The 19,157-nt window shown below is 47.6% G+C and overlaps 5 protein-coding genes across 5 annotated transcripts; 3 read left to right on the top strand and 2 right to left on the bottom strand.

Annotated features, from left to right (window-relative positions):
• Window positions 1–3,715: 3,715 nt before the first annotated feature.
• PGRI_025160 (uncharacterized protein) lies at window positions 3,716–5,624 on the top strand (the record flags this gene model as incomplete). The annotated part of the gene is made up of 4 exons (XM_040790229.1): window positions 3,716–4,064; window positions 4,125–4,463; window positions 4,520–5,491; window positions 5,551–5,624. 4 exons carry the CDS (start codon window positions 3,716–3,718, stop codon window positions 5,622–5,624), a joined length of 1,734 nt encoding a protein of 577 aa, XP_040647182.1.
• A 4,679-nt stretch (window positions 5,625–10,303) lies between these two features.
• On the bottom strand, window positions 10,304–13,169 carry PGRI_025150 (dynamin-related GTPase MGM1; the record flags this gene model as incomplete). The annotated part of the gene is made up of 3 exons (XM_040790228.1): window positions 10,304–10,734; window positions 10,787–12,811; window positions 12,872–13,169. The coding sequence occupies 3 exons, from the start codon at window positions 13,167–13,169 to the stop codon at window positions 10,304–10,306; spliced, it is 2,754 nt and encodes a 917-aa protein (XP_040647181.1).
• Window positions 13,170–13,653: 484 nt separating this feature from the next.
• On the top strand, window positions 13,654–14,956 carry PGRI_025140 (glutamine amidotransferase subunit DUG3; the record flags this gene model as incomplete). The annotated part of the gene is made up of 3 exons (XM_040790227.1): window positions 13,654–13,668; window positions 13,719–13,814; window positions 13,886–14,956. 3 exons carry the CDS (start codon window positions 13,654–13,656, stop codon window positions 14,954–14,956), a joined length of 1,182 nt encoding a protein of 393 aa, XP_040647180.1.
• Window positions 14,957–15,412: 456 nt separating this feature from the next.
• PGRI_025130 (esterase/lipase family protein) lies at window positions 15,413–16,890 on the top strand (the record flags this gene model as incomplete). Its single annotated transcript, XM_040790226.1, has 3 exons — window positions 15,413–15,454; window positions 15,562–15,710; window positions 15,777–16,890. 3 exons carry the CDS (start codon window positions 15,413–15,415, stop codon window positions 16,888–16,890), a joined length of 1,305 nt encoding a protein of 434 aa, XP_040647179.1.
• A 1,163-nt stretch (window positions 16,891–18,053) lies between these two features.
• Window positions 18,054–19,157, bottom strand: PGRI_025120 (chitin synthase export chaperone; the record flags this gene model as incomplete). The annotated part of the gene is made up of 3 exons (XM_040790225.1): window positions 18,054–18,236; window positions 18,305–18,858; window positions 18,920–19,157. 3 exons carry the CDS (start codon window positions 19,155–19,157, stop codon window positions 18,054–18,056), a joined length of 975 nt encoding a protein of 324 aa, XP_040647178.1.

Genomic DNA, 19,157 nt, shown 5'->3' with positions numbered 1-19,157 from the left:
CGAAATGTAAATATGCAATATAATACCGAACGAAATTCAAAGGGGGGGAAACAAAAGTACGGATACGCGGCAAAAGAAACCTTCCCAAGGTTGGGGAAACTTGGATCAGCAGACTATCCTCGCCTACACAGCACCATGGATGAACGGCACGCATATGTCACAATCATCGACATCTCATCGCTCAATCACTGTTCAATATCAGATTCACCTTCCGAGGTAAAGAGAACTGTGAAGTCCCAAGGATCCAGACCCAATCACATTTGAATCTCATTGCCACCATTCATTGCGTCTTCATTGAAACTAAATCTTTGACCTCGAGTTGGTGGCTGACGACACCTTTCAAGGTCGAGGCAGACACTATTGAGACATGGTGGTCATGACCGGCCATGACCAGGGTACACAGGCCAGTGGCGGGTTTGTGCTTTTTGGCGTAACCGCCCTCTCACCCTTCGTGTTCCTTTCAACTTTTCTTCTCTTCGGCAACCGCGGGTTAAGGCCAAATCTGAAATCAACTTCCAAAGTTTCTTTGTTGGCCGAAATGTTTGGGGTGACGGGTTTATTCGTGCTTTGAAACCGACCGGGGTCTTACTGGTCTGATTATTCCTTGGACCTTTAGCGGGGTTGTTGGTTACTAGTGACGAGGCTGCTCACAGCTTTGCTTTGGGTTTCTTTTCGTTTGCCTAGATTGGATTCGACATGGCCTGGATGGAATTTACCCCATGGCATACGTTGATGATTCTTCGTTTCCGATTCGATTTAGGTTTGCAATCATATACGCCAGCGACAAACTAATACAAGCTGGCCCTTCCCATGCAGGTTGCATATAGGTCTAGCCTCGCTTCGAAAATGTGGCCAAACCGATGAACCTGTCTTTGAATATGTATGTCTCTTACTAACACGTGGAGACCAATTCCTTCATGGCAACTACGATATCCAAATTTGGTCCAGAAGTCATTTCTATATTGTTTGAATCACACCACAACATGGAAATGGGCCTACGATTTTGAGTCGAGAAGAATCTCAAGCAAGAGACTAGGACTTCCCGGGTACGGGCTTTTTCGACTAGTTTTACCATGCGAATTGTTTGGCCACTATTAGTGAGAGCCTGATGGAGTCTAAGTCTGTCTTGTCGCTTTTGATGATTCAAAAAAAAAAGACGATCGCCTCACTTTCTATTTGATATCTACTCCAGATCGTCCTACCAGTCTCGTTGGAACCGGAAATTGCAGATTAGTGATCTGTAAATGGGAATAGCTGGCCATACCTGTCGACGACTCTAATCTCAATTGGCATTCTGATTTGATGTCTTATTTCTTCAAGCTAACGAAGGCTCTCTGCTGACATACTCAGGGCAACAATATTTCCTCAAACAAGTGCATTCAATGCAGCAACCGAACTAACTACTTAATGCTGATGGAAGCAAGCAAATCAGAAACAATCTGACAGACACGGCGAGATACCAATGGAATGCCACCGGGTTCTACACCTTATCTTTACCCACAGCTACAGAAACGAAGCCACAGCGGTACCTGAAACATCATGATTTGGCCTCGCCATGGCCATAATGAAACCTCACATTTCACGGGCCCGTCATGAACTGACTAACCACATTCTCATCTCGGAGTGCGGCTATATGTATATGTCTCCCGTAACACAGACAAACGAACCCCATGAAGACCTGAAGCATAATCGATGTCAAATCCGACCAGGCAGAGCTGATGGGGAAAAATGAAGTACAACTCAATATATTCTATACCAAACCAATCTAAGCCGCATTTTGCATACCCATGCCTTCAACACTCTTCGATCAATATATAATACCCTGTCCCACACGGATACCCCGATATAACAGAAGGGCGATGTTATGCTCGTACCCGCATAGGATCATACTTGTACACTCGTCAAGCAGGGTTGCGGCCTTCGCACTAGACAGGCTCCTCAGTTACATGGACTTAGCACTGCTTACTTGCATACTCTGTGGGCGGATATGCATTTGCTAACGCCGACGCGTTTGAAATCTGTCTGGGCTGGCTTGTAGATACGTGTAGAGTTGGTCGTACCTAGGTGCAGTTCTTGGGTGGGTTTGAATGTGTTGTTCTTTTTCTAGTTTAGGATTGGGGGTCATAGACTGATTATCTTCGTTATCAACAAGAGGGCTTGGGAACTTGGCTGAATGATATATTGTGCTACACATATCATACCCAGTAGTCAGCATTCTGGTTATTAGAGTTGTTGATTTGGTGTGCTGACGTCGGGTCTCACGGACGATATCCCGTCGTGTGGGGTTGGATATGATATTGTCCTGTCCTAATCACAAAGCTAACATTGCTCTTGATGTCTGAGTGTTTGCCACGTCGGATAATGATGTCTCGGCTGGTATACTGGCTTCTACGTAACACATGTTCTGCTGGCACATTGGGGATCTAGGTCATATGGGCAGCCTTTAACATCCATGGATGCCTCGGAATCAATGAACGGCCCTCGTCTGCCTTTCGGCGATATGAGAACGAACGAGCATATTATCAGCTGCACACATTGAATTGGCGAATGCAAAGGAAGCTCCTGGGACAATGTTTCATCTGATATATTAGCCTGCACTATAAAAGGACATATATTGAAGCCCTCTCCGAATGCTTTTCTTGGTCTTATACTTACATCGAAGCCTCGACTACTGAGTATTCTCCAGCGAGCATGGCTTTTTCTCTACAATGCATCATACTCATTTGTCACGAGACGCTGACCCTGTTACCCCCGAAGCGATATCAACTTTTCACAAGAAACAAGTATTAGGTGCTAAGACAACAAGTATCACATTGTCTGATTGACCCGAAAAGGACCGCGAGAGCTGCCGATTGAGCACGTCACAAGTTCAATTAAGCTCAAACAAACGATCTTGGCCGATTTTGGCCGACCTTTGTATAGTCAAGTCCGGGATTTCCGCTAGATGGAAGAAACCGGACCATTGATGGAAGTGGAGCTTCGAACTTCCCCAGATTTTCCCAGTGACTCTGTCATATTCATTTAGAACTCCCTACACCCAAAATTAGCTTTGCGGAATAGATATGCGGGTAATACCGGTTAAGTGTCGGAGAAGGTAGGGCTAGGGGGAAGGGAGAAATAGGGTTTAAGGAGATGTCAGATATCAATCTCCAAAGCTACAACATGTACATACAATATCGAACAAAATAATTGGATAATTCCAATATTGAAAAGCGTTTTACCCCGAAACATTGACCGATAGACCGAGTTTCAATTCCCCCGCGGTTAATTTCTCCTCACCGGGACATTTCTTGTCCCCTCAGTTCTCCAATTTTTTTTCCCTCCATTTTTTTGGCTTGTGATTAAGCACTTAAGCGGCTATTATAGCTCTTACCGGTAAATGAGGAAATGATTTTATCAGTCTCAGTATAAATTTAGACATTAAAGTCGCTTAGATACTCTAAGTAGTAATTTAATAATTGAATTAGCAAAGAAAAAAAAAAGAGGCAAATGTAGAGAGTACCTAAGTTTATTACGTGTAGCACGCAATCAGCCAAGTACTAGATACACGGTTACCCCCTTTGGGCCCGGCTACACCGATTCGCCCAAAACAGCAACGCAATGTTGGAGCTTATCAAATCTTTTTTTTTTCCTTCCAAAGATTCTTAAATTATTCCGCCCTTGATATTTCATCCCATTCGCATTCCTTTTGCTACCTTTGGTGCACCCTCTCACAATGGCTAGCAGTACGCTAGCAATTCGCAAGATGGCTCCGTCCATCATGCAGCTGTCATCGATGACGCGCAGGTCGATGTCGACATCACAGGCCCTTCGCGCAAAGCCGATGCGGTCTACCAAAGTTTCCCAATCGGTGTCGCGCATTGCTCGTCGTGGTTATGCTGATGCTGCTCCCTCGCCCGCTCCGAAGCCCAAGAAGCGTTTCAGAGCTCTGCGCTGGGCCTGGCGGTTGACCTGGCTCTCTGCCATCGGTCTGACCGGTACTGTCGCATACAGCATCTTCGAGCTCCGTCAACCCCCGGACCAGGCTCCTCCTGACCCATCAAAGAAGACTCTGGTCATTCTCGGTATGTGTCGGTCGTGAACGACGATCCCCTATGGCCGAAGTGTCCCTAACGCGACTATAGGAACTGGCTGGGGCTCCGTCTCCCTCCTCAAGAAGCTTGACACCGAGAACTACAACGTTATCGTCGTCTCCCCCCGTAACTACTTCCTCTTTACTCCCTTGCTGCCCTCATGTACCACCGGTTTGATCGAGCACCGCTCGATCATGGAGCCTATCCGAAATATCCTGCGCCACAAGAAGGCCAGCGTTCAATTCTACGAAGCCGAGGCTACCAAGATCGACTATGAGAAGCGCATCGTGTACATCAGTGATGATTCGGAAATTAAGGGTGATATCTCGCACACCGAGGTTCCCTTTGACATGCTTGTGATCGGTGTTGGTGCCGAGAACGCGACTTTTGGTAGGATCCTCTCTCGCATCTGAAAAGATGCATTTGGTTAATTTTGTGACGTATAGGTATTCCCGGTGTTCGTGAGAACTCCTGCTTCCTGAAGGAAGTCGGTGACGCCCAGAACATTCGTAAGCGTATTATGGACTGTATTGAGACTGCCTGTTTCAAGGATCAGACTGAGGACGAGGTTAAGCGTCTGCTGCACATGGTTGTGGTGGGCGGTGGCCCCACCGGTGTTGAATTCGCCGGTGAACTGCAGGACTTCTTCAACGATGACTTGAAGAAGTGGATTCCCGAAATCAAGGACAACTTCCACGTCACTCTCGTCGAGGCTCTGCCTAACGTTCTCCCTATGTTCTCGAAGCAACTGATTGAGTACACCGAATCGACCTTCAAGGAGGAGGAGATCTCCATCCGCACCAAGACCATGGTTAAGAAGGTTACCGACAAGTACATCCAGGCTGAGGTGACCAAGCCCGATGGATCCAAGGAGCTCGAGACCATTCCCTACGGTCTTCTCGTCTGGGCCACCGGTAACGCCATCCGCAGCGTCGTCCGCGACCTCATGTCCCAGATCCCCGCCCAGGCCGAGTCCCGCCGCGGTCTCGCTGTCAACGAATACCTCGTCGTGAACGGTACCGATAACGTCTGGGCCGTCGGCGACTGCGCCATTGCCAACTACGCCCCGACCGCCCAGGTTGCTAGCCAGGAGGGTGCCTTCTTGGGCCGCCTCTTCAACACCATGGCCAAGACCGAGTCCCTCGAGAAGGAGTTAGAGACCCTCTCAGAGCGCCAGTCCCAGGCCAAGGGCGACGAGGAGCGCAACCAGATTTTCGACGAGATCCGTGAGCGCCAGAAGCAGCTCCGCCGCAACAAGCAGATCGGTCCCTTCCAGTACTCGCACCAAGGCTCCTTGGCCTACATCGGTAAGGAGCGTGCCGTGGCCGATATCAGCTGGCTGAGCGGCAACATCGCCAGCGGTGGTACTATGACCTACCTGTTCTGGCGCAGTGCCTACCTGAGCATGTGCTTCAGCAGTAAGTTCCAAGTTCTATCCAATACTGATTTTGAGATTCATCATTAACATAAAATCCAGCTCGCAACCGTGTCCTTGTCTGCGTCGACTGGGTCAAGGCTCGTCTCTTCGGCCGTGATGTCTCACGGGAGTAAATATCTCCACCAGGATTCGATGACCTTCTGTAATTTTGCCCTCACTACATTTTCCTTTCGGTTATTCAATTCCTCAGACACATTGACTGTGTAATGTGTCCCGCTACGCCCCCCCTTATGCCACCCTCACCATCCTTGTCTTTATTTCTCTTTGCACCTGTGACCGTGATAGACGTATCCATTTCCTGTCTTTTTTTTCTGATGACTCTTCACTGTTGGTGCTACGATTGGTTCCGCCCAAAGACAAAAGCATTAATTCGCGTCTGCTTTGTTTCGCTTTCTTTTTAGATTGTACTGTACGCTATCGGAATATATAGACTGGGTCTGGAACTGTGTATTGAACCTGTTATTTCCACCTATGGATTATTTCCCTGGAGAGTGGTTTCGACCTCTTTCTCGCTAACGTCATTCCTTTCTCTTTTATGCGGCCCAACCTCACATATCTGGATCATCGTCATACAGAAAAGGGTTTCCACATATCCCAGTCCATTTCTTACTTGAACCAAGTCTGCAGATCCGCTTCCCAGCTCCGGAGCTGCTTATGTTTTCTCAGCCCTTAGACTACATCAAAATTCACATCTCCCATCGGTGATTGGAGTCCTTGAACTAATTCCCACTTCCATGTATCCTTGATAAAGTGCCAAATACAAGGTCCAAGGCGAATTCCACATATCAAGCACGATATCCGTCTCCGCATTGGCCGCCATCATCGCTTCGAGGTAGTAGCCTCTCCTGTCCGTCTGGATATCTGGATCACAGCGGATATAGTCCCTTTCCAAGCCAGAATGGTTCCAATATACCCTCCAGTAAAAGTAAAGCTGTGTTACAACCTGCCCCTGGACTGGCAAGTTACACACTAGGCCAAAAGACCACTATATCTGAGCATTATGCTCAGATATTCCAGGCTCCGCTATATATATAGTGCAGGACACGACAAGCTACTGCCTCACACGAGGACTTAACAACTAGATCGTAAAGCACGTTCATACGAAGCCCACCGTACTCTTCCAATGAAATTTAAACCGGCGCAGATAGATTTTGCTGCCAATGGTTTGGCGTTCTGCCCAGCCCAGCGACATTGCCGGGGGCTGCTGGACCACCATTCCGCGCTAACTTGCGGTTGGATGGAGTCATGCGATGTGATTGTCTAGAAATTCTTGCATGTCACCAGCTCCAAATGCAGTATTGCGGGAAGTCCGATCCCCCTTAGGGAACCAGTATGAAAACTTTGCTGCTAGTAAGGGATTTCGTCGTGGGGTTATTTTGGGATGGTGGATTGTATAGACTGGTAGAATAGGGCTTGTTGCAGTATCCGGGAGCCTTGGATACAATAAGCCCAGCGTCGACAGACTTGTTGGCCGAGTAGGAGTGTCTGCTCGTCATTTACTAATATGAGGATGATCTCTATTACTTCTTCGGGAAAGTTGTCTAGCCCCATTGTTCGGAAAGTGCTTGTAGGAGGAAAGACACCAAGGTCAACGGGAAGCACGATTTCTAGTTTCACTGGATAACCTCATGTAGAGAAAACGGCCTAAATATGTAGAGCTGTACATATATCTCTGGGGGCTCTGTCCCTTCCTTTGAAGTGTGGGCCTTAGAAAGAAAAGAGATATATAAAATCTTGACAGCTGGTTTGACAGAATACAATACGTTCTCCCCTTCCACTATAGTCACTGGTCCACATAGTCAATGGGACAGGTACTAGCCTGGCTAATCCGTGTTCTTCGCCTGTCTTTACGATTTCTAATACTTTCTCTTTGACTATTGACGCGCCCCGTAACGTGTGTCACGATGATAATTCCATCAATTCCTCTGACGCTCTTTTCAGAAGGGGAGTAATGATGATGGAACCCATTGTCCTTTGAAGGTATGAAAGAGATACTATGTACAAAGGTTCCTAGCGTGTCAGCGAGGCCTCAGGTTTTAAAGGCAATCCTTCACTAGTCTACTAATACTATAAAGAATACCATTGATATCTCATGGCTTCAAATTATCAGGTTTGTTCATTTGTGAAACTATTAAAGCTGAACAAGAGGATAGGTCTATCTATATATCTACACAAAAGCTCTACAGTCTATATGTTCAATACTTTTCCACTGAGATGAGATGGCTTCCTAGGAATCGCAGGTGCCTGGGCTTTGGTCCTTTTCGCCGCAGGTTCAGCGGTGTCATCCGCTGGAGCAGGCCGTTTAGCACGGCTCGGTAAAGTGATCTCTGATTTAGATGCTCTTGGGTTAAGGCCTGGTGCTGCAGGCCCTTGTACTTCTGAAGGCAAACCGGTACTGCTCCCTTGAATATCATCTGTGATGAAGTTCTCTACCTTTCCGCCCCAAATGGTTATTACCCTTTGACAATTAACACAAGGACTTGTCAATGCATTCAATGCTTCCGCATGGTTGTATGCGTCTTGGGGTAGATTCTTACGCAACACTGCAAGACCGTATACCTCTTTTCTAGGAGCATGACCCCTAATCATAATACGTTAGTATATAGTATATAGGACCTCAAAGGATAAACTCACCGTAGAATATGCACGAGAGGATATGTTTCTGCGCAATTTCCAAATTTAACAGGATTGCGATTTCGACCCTTTAAACGTGTAGAATCTATCGCTATCCCGGCTTCGTCAATTCTTTCATCACGAAGAATGTCGAAACGGGCGTGTTGCAGAACTTTGACCCAGCGGTCCCCCTGCCCCTTCAGATTGCGATATCCCGCGAGCGATGCTCCCAGGTGAAAGCTGCTCAGCTCACCCTCTTCCTCTGCCCAGACGCACGAATGCACCCACGGGGCCGTCGGAGCTATCTTGCCACACCAACTGGCGTAAACGAGCGTCAGAGGTAAGTAGAAATTATTCTGTGTGGCACCTTGGGGTGCTGGGCTAATAATAGAAAGGAACCTACCTAGAAGGTCAAAGACGCACCAATATGGAAGACCTCCATATATTATCTTATCTAACAAGAAGTATGATTCATCTTCGTTAGCCGCTGGGTTGATTATCCTGGAAATTGATTGGGGAGAGGAGGTCTCAGACAGATATCTGCTCCCGTTTTCACTGCAATCCGATTAGTTGACAGAATACGGGGTCTAGAAGACATTCAACTCACCCGAGATCGAGAATATCTGTGCGTAGTCTTTTCAATTCTGATACGATGTTCCGTTCTACTCCATATGTAGAAGGGTTATGTATAACCTCGATCATGAAAGCTTTGATCTCCATAAAGTTAGTTTAGTTTGTAGAAATATATTGCAGCAACTCACTTGTATCAGGCTCCAAGTATATGCTTTCTTTAGGTTCACTTGGTTATTGAAAGCCGGCAAATATGCCTCGGTCGAAGGGGTGGTTGCTGACATGGCGAGTGTTATATTCTCTTAGATAACTAGGGATGTCACCGTTTAAATAATATTACATATTGGCGATTCCTTTGTCGAGGATATGTATTAGTTACTGACTAAAATAGCACGAATCGCATTGAGTATCTTGAAGCATGAGACCCAAGGCGTACAATTATAGATACGTTTGATTACTTCAAATATAAATAGTCGAATAATAATAGAAAAAGGCACTATGAAAGAGGCATAAACAAAGCACAATAGATCAAGCCATCCCATATCTTTTTATAAACATGGTTTCTTTGTTGCAGACATATATTTCTCTCTTCCCTCAGGCCAACATATCTATATTAACAGTTGCCCGCACCATAGAAATTTGCCTATGTTTCTCATTCCCGTCTCTAAGCCAGCTACGTGAGGGAAATGGCTCCAAAAAGGTCCAAACTACCAAACCCAAAAAGAATCAATTTTCCGGTGAGGTTGACCTGAATATGCTATGAATGAGGCTAACAATTGGAAGCCTCGCCGATCTAGAAGGCTTGCTGGTCTAGTGCCACAGACTATATTTTTCGACGACCCTGAACCTCCACCAGGGAGTCCACGTTGGCGAGCGGAGCCTCTCGACGGCACAAAACCAACACGGGTAAATATACCATTCCCCTTCTATCAAAGCCGTAGCTAACGACGACAGTGGGCCCCGACTGACCCTCTTGGATTCTCGAGTGATCCAGTGGCACTGAACTACGATGAATGGAAGGGAGAATACGGTGCACAGGAACGTATGACCAATACTTATGGCCTCACCAATTGCGTGCCGGTGTTTATGTCTCAGGATTGGTGCGACACCTTGTTCGAATCAAACGGCAGGTACTACCTTTGGTCTCGCTATGGTAACAGTCTAGTGCGCATCCTTCATGATCTGGAGGAGATCAAGCAGATAATCAACGACTGGGGACAGGAGGCGCTGTCCATGGAGAACATGGGGTCTGTGTAATCTAGCCCTTTGATAGGAAACCTCATTGAGATGATAGACTACCTGCTATATTCATATGTAGGCTGTATACTTTCCGGGAAACTCGTAGTAGCTAGGATATTTTCTATAGATCAAGAATGGAGAAAGGATATATGTATTCAAGGAATAGATTATTGATTGTGTGATGAATGGCTTAGAGGTATGTACATTGAATTCAAAACATCTAGAGATACGTACTAGTATCACAAGGAAGGGCAAGGGGAGAAGACGGCTAAACAAGATAAAAAAGAGTGATGAGAACACCAGCAGAGGTATCGAAAATTCAGATTTTTCGCACAGGGGGAAGAGTTAGAAAGCCCAAACATCATATCTTCTAGAAAAGGTTCCAACGGCTCCGCGTTTCCTTTCCAGGAGGCGCACGCTCAGATTTCCGGGCGCGGCCATCAAGCTGTCGGATGCCTTCGATCTTCTGCAGAGCCAGCTCCAGCAGCTCCTTCTTGCGGATGATGTCCAGGTGACGCCGGATGCGGGGATCCTCGCGGGCAAACCGTTCCACCTCTTCGTCTGAAAGGTGTCTTCCAAGTCTTGAATCAAGCTCACGTGGGAAATTATAGTAGAACTCAGATAAGAGCTCGACGTTCAGGAATAGCACGGCCGTGGAGGTGAGCTTATCTGCCACAACATCCAGGAAGACCTCTGGGCAGTAATACTTGTTCTTTTGCGTTGCGCATTGCTTTGACCGCACGGCGAGAATTCTCATCTTGATAAGATCCGCTCGGTCCCGAAGGAAGAGACCTTCTCGTCCTAGATAATATATGTCAGTGTCTGTAAATAGAAGAAAGAGGGAAATACCAACCTCTCTCCAACAAGGCAGCACTGAAGCCACCCGCGCCACCCTCCCCGTTGCCCTCCAGTACTACTTCGCCCTTCCGCACTCTGTCGATAAACGAGATAACGTCTTTGAGTTTTCGCTTTCCAACAGTGTCCTCCACATGTTTCAAGGCAGACTCGCATGACTTGAGCTCTTCCTTTAGAACTTTGCCCACGTTGTCTCTACCTTTGGCCCATTCAGGATCTTCCATCTCAATCTCAAACTTATATGGCTTGATGCAATTTTCCACTTGATCACTGGTGCTGAAGAACTTGTCATTCAAGATACTGGTGCATGCATCGGTGATCTGTTTGCGGGCACCAGGGTGGGAGGCAAATGTAGACGAGGCTAGAAGCGAGTCTACATGGTTGTTGAGAGCGTTGGCGACAACAGTCGTAGCCAACCGACCAATTCCAAGCTTTGTTAATGACGAGGTGGAGGCATCAAGCTTCCGATGCCAATATAGCGACTCAGGATCAGCCTTGGGGAGATCTTTGAGGGGGTCTAATTCTAGTAATGGAGGATCCAAGTCCTCGACTGGCTTGTTCCAGTAGCGCTGGGCCAGAATGTCCATAACCCGTTGGTCCAATTCTGCCTTGAGCATCTCCCGAACCTGCGGTCGCCCAAAGCTTTCCGCAAACGCCTTGAAGGAGTGCTTGAAAGCATCGAGACTCTCAGCCAGATGAGACTCTGCGCTCAAAGGCCGGTCATTATATTGAACCTTGAACTCATAGGTCGCCTCTTCAAGCTCTTGGCTGATGGCATCTCTGGTTCCAGACAGGCTAGATGACATGGTCTGCTCAAGAACCTGCATCAGCGTTTTCCGCAGTGTCGAAACACCAACTGAGACGTCAGAGTGGGGGCCAAATTCACTCTGATGCGCAGAGAAGTAGGCATTTTCATTCTTGAGGATGGCGCTGGTAATGTTTCCAGAGCCTCTAGAAAAGAGAGCTGTTGTCTGGGGGATTCGGGTAACAACACCCACGTAACCTAGCCGAAGGGGGTATTTTTTATCGGAAAGGACGGCGTGGCCCCGTTCGGGGCTGACAAGGTCCATCTTCGTAATCACACCGATAGTGCGTTCACCCCGAGGATCTACCCGACGACTGGCTCGAAGTGCTGTGGAGTTTGCCAAGTCAACGTCGGCGGCCGAGATCGCCAAAATGACATTTGGTGGCTGAATGTATTTATCGCAAAGATCAGCAATCTTTTGCTTGAGCTCTGGGGGCTGATCTCGGCCCGCAACCTGGATATACCCTGGCAGGTCGATCAAAGATAGATCCGGAACGTTAGGAGAATATATCGTAAGCTGAATGGGATCGTCTGTGACACAATCCTTTTCAGGAACAGCAAGATTCAAATCTGTGAGTGTACGTTGAACTTGAGAAAAATCTGTAATTTTTCCGAGACCTAGGGCCGGGAATTCACCGTACTCTGCCTGAGCATTGGGAGTGTTGACCAGAGTGAGCTCGATTGGCCGCCGAGTCACCATGTTCGAGCCCTTGGGCAAGAACTCATGGCCAACTATAGCCTCAAGAACAGAGCTTTTGCCCGACGATTGGGATCCAATCACGACGATCGACGGAAGAGTGAGTGTGCCGGACTGGCCGATGGTCTGAAGAATATTTCGGATTTCGATCATTTTGCGTGTGAGCAGCATCATTTGATCATCCTCCGCAGCATCTCTGTCCGGTCGGAAATCTTGCTCACCCGATTGATCGTATCCAAACGCGGTAGTAGTAGCGGCAGCAGCGGCAGCAGTACCAGCCCGACTTTGTTTCGGCTCTTTGCCTCCACCACCAGATGAATCGCCCTTTCCAGACTTAGATTCCTCGTCGAGACGTAGGATCTTCTGCAGCCAGTCAGGCATGTCGAGGTCTTCGGTCGTCTTATCCCATCCGCGTTGTGTCTGATCCGCCATGTCCTGTAGTCCTTGGAACAAGGTCGAAGCTGTGTTCCCCGCAGTCTCCGAGGCTTGCCTGAATACATCCATCGCATAGTTGCCGGCCTCTATGATTAAGTTAGCCTGAAATTCTGTTTTGTAGCGAGCTTCAGGCATGAGAGACATACGAGTTGCTTGGTATTGGAAATATGCTAGACCCGCGATTGTTGCACCGCCGAACATAGCCGGAACCTTGACAAGCTTCAATGCTAGCTTCGGAAGCATTCGAGCGAATGAGATTGATCGAACTGCAGGGACATTGTGGATGGCGTTTGCTCCCACTGGCCATGCGCGTCCTCGGAGAGCAGCGCCACCATCTGCCCGTAGCAGGCCGCCGGTCCTTGAGCCTGCATTATGGATATGCCGAGTTAGGTGACCGTTCCGCAATAGCGGTCCTAGTCGATGGGAGAGGATCCTCCCAATCATTATTGTTGTGGTAGCATTCAACAGAAGATGGAAATAAAGTGATGACCTTGTAGATTACCAGATCACTGACATCAGGCATAACTTATGTAACAGTTCCCGTGACTTGCGCAAGTAGCCGCGTAGCCTCCCGTAATGTCCCTGTCACGTGAAACATGACGTGCTGTACAAGGGAAGTGACTTTATTCTTTTGTGTTGATTTTGATAAAAACATTCTTCTCTCCTCGTAAACATTGGGAAAATTACATCCCGAATATATTATTATTGGGCTGTAAGATTGTGGTTGACGTTTGGGCATCTCACCGGTCTCAACAGTCGGTGACTCTTCATCCCGACCTCCACGAAATCGAGTCTATTGATACATCCTTTGATCACGAGTGAGGCTTTGTTCGAACGACGAGTTTGGTATACATATTAAAGCTTTTAATAAACTTGAAAGCGCTATTTGATGCAGTCCCATCTCAATTGCATTTGATCCAGACCAAATATGTGTCGATTCCTGGTAAGGGCCATCCTTTTAAGCACTGGACTTAAAGCTAATATCTCGATCAGATATACAAAGGGCGAAATGAGATCCGTCTCAGTAAGCTGATAACCGAACCGAGTCATTCAATACTTACTCAATCATATGATTCACGCCTGAGACTGGTATGTTGTCCCATCGCTGGGTCAGACCCACGTGGTTAGCATGTCGCAACCCACTGACATACAATATCAAGGACAATCGTCGTCCTGTCAACGGTGACGGGTTTGGTGTAGGCTTCTACACAGATCCGAAGCTTGGGCCTGAACCTTGCATCTTTACTTCAACACTACCAGCCTGGAACTGTGAGAATCTCGAGCGACTCGCTGCAAAGACATGCTCAGATCTCATTTTTGCGCATGTACGCGCAACAACTGAGGGTGCCCTTGCAGAGAACAATTGCCATCCATTCCAGCACCAGTCCCTGATGTGGATGCACAATGGCGGCATCGGCGGGTGGAGTTACATCAAGCGTACTCTAGGAAGCTCACTCGCCGACAAGTGGTACCTAGGTGTAAAAGGTGGCACCGACAGTGAGTGGGCTTTTGCCTTGTTCCTTGACTTGCTAGAAAAAGAAGGAGTAGATCCAAGCTCTGACCCAGGTCCTGAGGGATTTGGACAAGCACTTCTACGTCGTGTTTTGATGAAAACTATTGCCAGAATCAATGAAATGGTCAAGGAAATCCCAGAGAAATATAACGTCACCGGGGTTGAAACTCGGAGTTTGTTGAACTTCGCCGTGACAGATGGCCATACTGTTGTTTGCACTCGGTACATCAGCAGCAAAACAGACGAGCCTGCCAGTTTGTATTTCTCTTCTGGTACCAAGTGGAAGGAGGGTGAAACGAAAGGGCACTTCAAGATGGAGCGACACGATAAAGGTGCCGATATTGTTCTCGTGGCCAGTGAACCCATCACCTTTGAACGACGTGAGAAGCTTTTTCCCTCTCTCTATACCTATCAGCATATGCTAATCTCATACACAGACAATTGGGTGTCAGTCCCAACTAACTCAGTTGTCACCATCCACAAGCAGACAGTTATGCTTCACCCGATTCTTGATGAATTTTATGGCGAGAACCTCAACCATGACCGCTCTTCCTGCTTTGCTGTATCCAAGGGACTCGTTAGCACCGCTCCTGGGACAACTATCCCGCCATCTAATACAAAGGAGCCTTGCGCTCCTTCTACAACAGGCAGCGCTATTGGAAACACTATGGAAAGCTTGCGGTCTGGTCATGTCACCGAATGTGCCGTATCACACTAAATTAGACATCATGATGACCATATTTGGAGCCAGCTCTGAGGTTCATCCACCAATTTGAAAGCGTTCTCTTAGAATGGCGTTGGGAATGAGATAAATGTGCAGGATATCCGGGTCAAATTGGAGTTCATGAGATGAGATGTAAGCGTTTGGGTCCATGTGGCCTTCCGGGGTTATAGCAGCATTTGCAGCATACAGAAGTCAAAATGAATATACAATCCAAGTTGGAGAAGGACATCATACGCCCCAAATTAAAATCCTTAGGAACATTTGAATGATCTCCCGAGGTCACATTTGTATAGATCATCCAGTCATGTGATTGGGCTAGTTATAATGACGTAATTCAAATCAACTCCACCTGGACTGGAGACTCGGGTTCTCGGCTTCCTCTTATCCTCCGCTTGGTTGAACCACTCCCTATGTTTATTTTCATGAATATGGCTGTCTGAGATTATCAAGATGAAGAAGACTCTGCTACTCGTCTTTATTCACGGCTTCAAGGTATGTCAAATACCTGCTGAAGACCTGGTTCCGCGAAGAATTACAGATTTCAGCTCAATGATATTCGTTTTCGGCCTAGAACCTACGTCGACTAACTCCGATTATAGGGTGGTGATGATACCTTTGGCACGTTCCCTGAGCATTTACGCGTCCTTGCAAGCAGAGCACTTCCTGCGGTCGAGGTCGCCATAGCTGTCTACCCCAAGTATGAGACTAAAGGTGATTTGAAAGAATGCGTGGCTAGAGTGCGAGATTGGTAAATTCTGAGCAATCCCTCGTATGGATACAAGCTTTGCTGACTGACGGTACTTCTTCCGTGCAGGTTACAGGATACTGTGATTGATCTCGAAGTCGCCAACCATACCGCATCGCCCACCGTTGATCCCTCGGTCCATGTCGTTCTGATCGGTCACTCAATGGGAGGAATAGTAGGAGCGGAGGCTCTGCTTTTGCTAGCTGCGGAACAACCAATTCGTCGAAATTCTGCTTCAAAGGCACAGCCCGGGTTCACAGATGGCACCGAATCAATTGTGGAGCCGGGTACTTTCATGTTCCCGCATATACAAGGAGTGCTTGCATTTGATACCCCATTCTTGGGAATAGCGCCAGGAGTCGTGTCGTATGGTGCAGAAGGGCACTACCGCAATGCTGCAACTGCTTACAACACCTTCTCCGAGGTTGCAGGGTTATTCGGTTACGGTGGGAAGGGCAATGCATCAAATCAGGCGAGCACCAATCCGCAAGAGTCCCCGAAGGCGTTGCCTTCCACACCCGACGCCGCCGCGACGCCTTCTTGGCAACGATGGGGTAAGTATGCTATGTTCGCCGGCGCGGCTGGTGCTGTTGCCGCTGGCGGTGCAGCCATGTATACGCAGCGCCAAAAGCTCACCGAAGGATTTGGATGGGTATCATCGCACCTTGAGTTTGTCGGTTGTCTCGCGCGCACGTCAGAATTGCACCAGCGTATCGCGAAATTGTCGAATGTTAAGGAGGAACGTGGAATCGGGTGTGTGAACTTCTACACATGCCTTGGAAAAAGTGCGACGAATCTGGTTCAAAACACATCAGCAAACAAAACATCCTTCAGTCAAAAAATCATCAGGTCGACGAAAAGAACGTTCTGTTCATTGCCAGAGGAGGTGGAACGTGGCGAGAAATCTCGAAGTCCAGGACTTTTGTGGACTAAGGCTGTCAACGACAAAGCTACTGACGAGACCAACGCACATGTCACCATGTTTCTGTCCAAACAGAATCCTGCATTTTTCGAGATGCTCAATGAAGCATGCGCGGCCTTAGTTGACTCGATAGACAAAGGCTGGTATAATTCGACCACCGAACCAGCCAAGAAAGACGATCTTAACCAACCACATGCAACACAGAACACCAAAACAGACGGGGACTTCATGGATGGTGATGACGTTGTTGTTGTTGACTGAGATCGCAAATCCCGAGCCTTGGAACATGTTGCTCCACAATTCCCCCTTTTTTATTACCGCTTTAGAACGTTCTACAAGAACTCTACTCCGTACCCATCGGAACCCTCTCCTGATCAGCAGACTGCTTACTTCGACTTCGATCCGTGTGCACTGCACCCTAGCACACAGCGAATAGTACGCACAAACCCACGATTACCGTGGTATCAAGGTTCATTATCAGCAGGCAAGAAAACGCCAATGGGCCTTGGCCGTCCCGCAACGCCCTGAATAAGGCGTCGCCGTCGTATTTGTTCCTCTTTGTCATTCTAAGCAGTCATAGCCGAGGTTCTTTGAGTGTGGGTTCTCTTCGGTTGGGAACGCAGCAGTGCTGATCCTACGGAGTATGTGCCACTTGTCTCACTCTCCCGACGATCGTTCTGCCTAGCCACCACACCCTTGAACTGGTGTGACGCGGCCCCGGGATATTCGGGCTCCGCCCTAGCCGTTTTGCGCCAACCCGAAATGTCACGGAAAGATGCTAACACTTCCTATTTTTCTTGCGTTTCTTTTACATTATACCTGCAAGTTCTTGCCGCGTAGCCTGTCTGAGCTAGCGCCTGGGCAAATGGTTTGTAGTGGATGATGGACACCAACTTCTTCCCAAACGAACTTAGTGCTGGGTCGAAATGGAGCGGGTGAATTATGAGACAAACAATAGAGACAATATTTTAATATCCCGAAATCCGACATTAGAGCGCGATATGCATGCATGGTTGAGACATCGACAATGCAAATTGAGTTCAAAACAGGACCTTTTCAACCTTTTCGATTCTCGTACGGAGTACTCCGTATGTCGTACCAATTGCTGGTTCTAAATGTCACCACTTATGTAGTGAGTACAGCCCTATGGACTTCCCATGCCAAAGCTTAATAAAAGACTAAATAGGAAAAATATCTTCCAGTTATTGTTCTCCTATCCATAATTCAGAAACTATGTAATTATTATGTGTATATTTATGCCTGGAAGAATGCTTTAGGGCGCCAATATAGTGGAATCATTTGAATATTCACCAAAAAAAAAGATCAATAAGATATCATGAAGTCAATAGTCACATATGCAGCGCTGGGACGAAGAAAAAAAGAAATTACAAGAGAATTGAAAGAAACAGAAAGGGAAATTAGGGTCAATAATTATGATGACCGTACGTCGAAGAGCGATGGTACATGCTGCCCGCATACTCGGAGTTATTGTCGGGGTAGATTGTAGCGCGGCGCTCTTCCTCAGATAGATGCTCCTTAACCTCCCAGGTATTTGGCTTGACGCCGACGGAGAACTCCAGATCTTCCTTGGTAATCGAGTCCCAGAACTAGAGAAAGTTAGCAAGACCAACCCTACAGACGTGGAACATGAACTTGCCTTGTATATCATCATGACAGCAAGGAGATTGCAGAATGTGGCGAAGAAAAGTCCGTCCAAGTAATGCTGAACGTTGTTGCAGATGACATCGCTGAACTGATACAAGAGAACCTGTCCAATAATGAAGACCAGCACACCGAAGGAGATATGGCCGAGTGGCCAGCGGTCATCCAGTGTGTTCGCAACTAGGAGTAATTGCATGACCAGGTACACAGCGATAGATATGGCGTTCAGCAGGTATAGCACGACGAATAAACCCGTGGTATTCTGGGGGCCCATAGAACCCCATGACTTGAAAGTCGCCAGCGATATCACGAACGAAAGAGCGAACATCGCTGCGGATGGGACTCGAATCAACCACACCGAGAGGGCTGTACCATCTTCGTATAGCTGGAAGCCGACAAACCCGTTGACGAGAAGACAGGTGCATAGTGCGGATACCAAGCCGTTCTGAACAGCCACGAAGTACGGGAATGGATCGCTCCCTGGAGGAACGACACCTGCATCAATAAGAAGAGAGAAAAGTGTCAGAGCTAGGTAGATATAGAAGAAGGTGATGATCTCTTTGCGGCCTATAGTGGAAAGGTTAGTCGATTTGCGCCTAGTGTGAGCGGAGAGGGTGTTAAGACGCACCGACAGCAGTGAACTTGGATCGAACGTGCAAGATCATGATCACTGTCATGCTAAGTGCCATGATATGCATGAAGGATGCGGCACCCTGGAAGATTATGGTATTCGCAAGCTCAATATTCCGCGCATAGCAGTTGGATATGATGCCTGTTGATCCGGAGATTGTCGACGCGGGGCCCACCAAGGAGCACAAAGGCACGGATGCCTTCTCACATATTGTGTCGAATTGACCGAACCCCAT

This window comes from Penicillium griseofulvum (assembly GCF_001561935.1).
Source record: "Penicillium griseofulvum strain PG3 chromosome Unknown contig_80, whole genome shotgun sequence".
NCBI lineage: Eukaryota > Fungi > Ascomycota > Eurotiomycetes > Eurotiales > Aspergillaceae > Penicillium > Penicillium griseofulvum.
Note: the sequence above shows the minus strand (reverse complement) of the source record. Positions and strands in the feature narration are given on the sequence as shown.